At 51.8% G+C, this 5,089-nt stretch overlaps 1 protein-coding gene across 2 annotated transcripts; it reads right to left on the reverse strand.

Annotated features, from left to right (window-relative positions):
• Window positions 1-1,689: 1,689 nt before the first annotated feature.
• On the reverse strand, window positions 1,690-5,089 carry GALR3 (galanin receptor 3). Of its 2 annotated transcripts, XM_039725249.1 has the most exons (4): window positions 4,953-5,087; window positions 4,340-4,417; window positions 3,441-3,812; window positions 1,690-2,856 (listed from the first exon to the last, which is right to left on the reverse strand). In XM_039725249.1, the coding sequence occupies exons 3-4, from the start codon at window positions 3,788-3,790 to the stop codon at window positions 1,959-1,961; spliced, it is 1,248 nt and encodes a 415-aa protein (XP_039581183.1). In that variant the 5' UTR covers window positions 3,791-3,812; window positions 4,340-4,417; window positions 4,953-5,087; the 3' UTR covers window positions 1,690-1,958. The 2 variants fall into 2 exon arrangements, with proteins under 2 accessions (XP_039581183.1, XP_039581184.1); XM_039725250.1 differs by lacking the exon at window positions 4,340-4,417 and having other exon boundaries at window positions 4,953-5,089.

Raw genomic sequence — 5,089 nt, forward strand, 5'->3', positions numbered from 1 at the left:
GAGATGCCAGACACCAGAATCAGCACACAGTTGGCAGGACTAAGTTACTCCACAGAGAAGAACTGATGCTTACCACTAGACGTGAAACCCTGACCTGGTCACACCTCTCCCATTTCATCTACCCTGTTCCAGATCTTGGAACAGCTGCACTCTATTGATGTGGCAAACCAGACCCCGCAGGGTTAAAGATGAGCTTGTCAGCCTGAGTGATAAAAAGTAGGATAGAAAATAAGAGAAAACAGTAATTAATTAAGGCAAGAAGCTGGGAGCAGAGACTGCAGAATGACAATCAGTCTGGAGGGAAGGCTGCGTGGAAAGCAGCAATCAAACTCCTTCAGTTTTAATTAAACCTGTCTCTCTATCAAGGATGTGACATCTTTGCTTCACCTCTGCTTTTGAGCTGAGAAACCAGTTGGAGCATGTAAACTGGTACTGGATAGACAGGAATTTCCTTCTGGCTCCAGAACCTTCCCAACCCAGGCTCAGCACCTGCCCTTCCTCCTCATGTGCTCCCCAAAATTGGCCTTAGCACCAGGCAGAACATAGTGAAGGGGTCCAGGGCTTGCAGCCACTTGTCATACTACATGCACCTTCTCCCCAAGATCTTCCCTATCCTCTCTGTCCTGTTTCATTTAGCCTTCACCCCAATGTGCAGCAGTCAGTCCCGATCTGACCTGCTCCATTTGCAATCTGGGACCAGGAAGAACAGGATCAGGGGTGAGCAACAGCCCAGCTGCTCCTAGGCAAGAACAGGCAGTGTCCAGCTGTGCCACGTCATTGCTCCTGACTGCTGTTCCCTTCTCCCTGCAATGTTTTTGGCTGTGGAGTGAGTCTTCACCTGAAGAAATGATGAGACCATGTGAGCTGGCCACCAGCCATGGCATAATGTGCAGAGGGTGACTGCAGAACTCATTGTTCCCAGGAAGGCACACTGGACACGTTTCTGAAGAGATCCGCTGTAGAGGAGTGGCAGCCACCACGAAAGGAGAGACGTGGAAAAATCAGAAATGGGGAGAGAGGCAAGGGAAGCTCAAAGTGCAGAAAGCAACATCAAGCATTTGAATGGAAAAAGAAAACTAATTCCCAGCACTGTTGGCCTTCCTCCTCGGTTAGCCTCTGCACAGAAAAAGGGATGTCCTTGGAGCTGAGCTCTAGCAAGGTGAACAACAGCTTCAGTGAGCATTAGAAATACCATGTCAGCTGGGAATTAAGAGTGGGCAGGACAAAGCAAAAAGGAAAGATTTACGCAAACAGAAGTAGGGATAAGAGAAATAAAGAGGAGATCATGGCTCTGCTCATGCACATCACAGCTCTGCAAGCTGCCTGATGTCACCCAGCCCCACTGTACAATGCCTACAGCACTGGCTGCGGCCAACACGCCTTTACTTTTGACACAACTTCCAGCACCATGCATGGGGACAAGTGAGGACACCAGAGGGTTTTGTAGCCCATGCAGGGCTCAGGACACTTACAAGTGCCATGATAACCTGTAATTGTTTCCCCTTCAGTGTGGAAGGCTGGATGTCCCACAATGTCACAGCTTTCCCTAAACACTTTTTCCTAAGCTTCCCAATTTTCACCTTCTCTTAAGAAATTACAGGTGCAGACCTGCCTCACATTAAGGGTTACATATTCAGGATCCACACAGCACTACTAAAACACCATATGTAATTAAAGAAGAGGAGGCTGTTGCAGTCACTTAAAGTTTACTGTGAATATTGAGCTGGGATGATGACAGGTCTCAGACATGATTACAGGATCACGAGAGGAGGTGTTTGAGGAGTTCTGGGGGACTTGAACTCAGTTTAATGGGTCTGAATGAGCGAGCTCATCTCTCACTGCCAACATAAAACCATCTCAGTGGGATAAGGCGTGGGCACGATGATCCTGGAGGAAAGCAAAACCACTGTGATGTGGTCAGAAAATTAGATGCAAATAGAGACTACTTTTTTGCCTCTCTAGCCCTTTTCTAGGGCTTCTTCTTGATCTTGTCCAACAGTTCCTCTTAGAGGGGTCACATCTAGGGAATGGCCAGCTGTTGCCAAAATTTCCTCCTCCAGTAGCTCCTTCTGAACAGAGACCATGGCATCTTGTACCTGCTGAGTCCAGGCTCTGGTACAACTGGCACCTTCATGATCCCTCTTCCTGGTGTTCTCTTCTGGGGCTTGAGTCACCTCAGTGTTACCTCCACAGAAATCTCCTGTCCTGTTGGCAAAACCTCTTTCCACATTGACCATATGGACTTTCCTTCCAACCCTCTTCTTCTTCTTTTTCCTGATCTTGTTCTGGAAGAAGAGGCAGGTGAAGGCCTGCTTGAAACGCTTGCGGAAATGCTTGGAGATGAGGGCGTAGACAATGGGGTTGAGGCAGGAGTTGGTGTAGGAAAGGCAGTGGGAAGCCAGGCGGAAAGCGTAAGTGGCCCGGTTGAAGGGAAAGTGGCCAAACCAGAAGCAGAGGATGACCAGGTGGTGGGGGAGCCAGCAGAGGCAGAACAGGATGGCCACTGTGACAATCATCTTGGTGACCTTACGCTTGGCTTTCCGAGACTCTGAGATTCTTTCTATGGGATCTACAGAAGTCCACAAGAACTTGATGGTCCTAGAGTATGCCAGGCTCACCACGGTCACGGGCAGCAGGTATCCAAACACAAACGTGAGGATGTCCAGAACCTTTCGGCGCTGGTCCTCCCAGACGGGGACACAGATGGGCACACCATGGTAATGGATTATCTGGTAGTAACTGAGGTAAGGCCCTGCGAAGAGCATCGACAGGGACCAGATTACCACAATGGCCACTCCTGCATTTCGGGATGTGCGGAGGTCCCGGGACTTCAGTGGATAGCGAATGGCCAAGTACCTGGCAAGGAGGGGAGGGAGAAGGAGAGACAAAACACAACATGGGTGAGATGAGGTATTCCTCCTGCCCTGTGGAGCTCCCATCTGTGTACCCCTTCCCATGCAGCCACCCATCTCTTCCCTCCCAAATCTTTCGGGAGTGAGGGTTACAGTGAATTCACAAAAATGTCAGGGCCATTCCAACAGTGGGCCTGGGATCTCTATCATCCACTCTGCTGTGCTAGCTCAGGAAGGGCAAGCAGTGTACATTTTGAACCAGGTAAGAGAAGGATAGGAGCAGGACTCCCCCGTTCCTTCTGAGTTGTGTTGCTGCCCTGGAGGTTTTGCTGTTCTTGCTTATGCAAGGTGGACTCCCCTCTTTCCCAAGTGAGCACTGGGTAATTAGGCTGAGAGCTTGGCTTGGTAGAGGGTGGGGGCATGGGGAGCTGGGGAGACTGGCTCTGCTGGCCCTACCTCTGGGGAGACCCGACCTGCTTCTTACAGGACACCCAACAGGGCAAGTAGTGGCCTTTCTCCACCCTTAGCTCAAGAATGGCAAACACAGTGTCCCTGAGCTGCAGAACTCAAAGGGAAGGGGACACTTACCTGTCAACAGAGACAGCAGCCAGGGTAAAGCTGCTGGCATACATGGTGAGGTAGATGAGGAAATGCACAGCCTTGCAGGCAAAGGCCCCAAAGAGCCACCCATCCAGGGTGTAAATGGTGGCCTGGAAGGGGACGCAGCAGATGATGAAGCACAGGTCAGCCACAGCTAGGTTGAGGATGAAGAGGTTGGTGGTGGAGTACTTGACTTGGCCATTCCACAGCAGCACAGCCAGCACCAGCCCATTTCCCACAGTACCCACAAGGAAGATGAGGGAGAAGATGATGGGCACAATAATCCCTGCTGCTCGTAGCTCCGGGCTGTCAGAAGAGATGTTCAATCCCCCTGGCATCTTCCTGTCAGACTGCAGGGACCTGCATTGGGAGAAAGTGATAATAAGCCCCGGGGTGCCTGACCCCAGCCTTTGACAGTCATGTTTCTCCCAGAGATGCCAATCCCAACCAGCTGGTTGAATGATGCCACCAAGAACTCGTGACAGGGAGAACATCTCCCGTGCTCCTAGCACCCCGAGGGATCCCTCCTGCCCTGCCACCTGGCCTCACCCACTTTCCTCCTACATTCCCAAATCTGCTAAACCCCTAGGGATTGCTTGCTTTGGCAAGTGTAAACCCTGGCTGGTGTCCAACAGGGTCTGGCCACAGGGCCGTGGGGTAGGAGGCTCCCATGGGCTGTAAGTGGTGCCAGCACACTCAGCCCAGGGCTGTGCCACCTCCCCCAGCAGGGACCCAATGCCTGGATCATATCCCACAGCAGCAGCACCCCAACACATTCCCACCCCAAGGGAACTCCTTAAGCTGGGACCCCCTCCACCCTGGAGCTGGCTGCTCCTTGCTCCCCATGCAGTAGTTATGCTCCACAGAGGACAGGCAACCAAATGCACCTTTTCCTGATGCTCAGAGGGGATCAAGGGCTGGATGGTGGCAGGTAGGTGAGGATGGGGAGGAGACCCTGGAGCCACCTGAAATACAACATGATGATCACTGTGAAGAAGCCTGTTATTATCACAGCTCAAGGTATTGTGATTTGCTGCAAAACTTCCTGCAGCCCTGAGTAACACTGTGCTCAGACAGAGAACACGAACAGCCTATCTCTGAATAAGCCTTCTCCTTGTTATGCTATCATTAGAACAAATTGTCTGTCTCTGAGCAAAAACAGAGAAGGAAAGACACTGTTATCTAGCTGCTGTTGACAAGCAATTAACTCGGCTTTGGGTCATGCAAGCTCCTTCACTCCGTGCTCCCCCATCCCTCAGCTCATGCCACTTCTGCTTCCCAGCTTCTTTGTGTACCACACCAAGAGACTGTCCCTGCCTCTCTGTGTCTTGGGTCCCCTCTGTCCTACTGATAGCTACCCTCCAGCTTATCCATCTGGCCCCATGGGATCTCCTAGCTGAAGCAGAGGAGCCCGGTCTCTTCTGGGCACGCAAAATGCACCAGGGTGTCTCTGCTCAGGGAGCCTGAGGCCACCTTTCAGCTTTGGAAGCCAGCACTCACCTTTTTGAGGAAGGGCCTGCAGCTTTGCCACTCGCTTAGGGGGAGACCTCCAGTCCAGCCCACGCAGTGGTAGCGGGAGGATGCAGAGCACAGAAGAGTTTATCTGGGCAGCTCGGTCATCCCATCACTCCTGCCTG

The sequence above is a fragment of the Passer montanus genome, unplaced genomic scaffold (genome assembly GCF_014805655.1).
Source record: "Passer montanus isolate IOZ18808 unplaced genomic scaffold, ASM1480565v1 scaffold55, whole genome shotgun sequence".
Lineage (NCBI taxonomy): Eukaryota > Metazoa > Chordata > Aves > Passeriformes > Passeridae > Passer > Passer montanus.

Coding starts and splice junctions, on each gene's coding strand:
- GALR3 (XM_039725250.1), bottom strand. CDS start 3,790: ATGCCAGGGGGATTGAACATCTCTTCTGACAGCCCGGAGCTACGAGCA. Junction 2,857..3,440: donor GCTGCTGTCTCTGTTGACAG/GTAAGTGTCCCC, acceptor CCTCCTTGCCAG/GTACTTGGCCATTCGCTATC.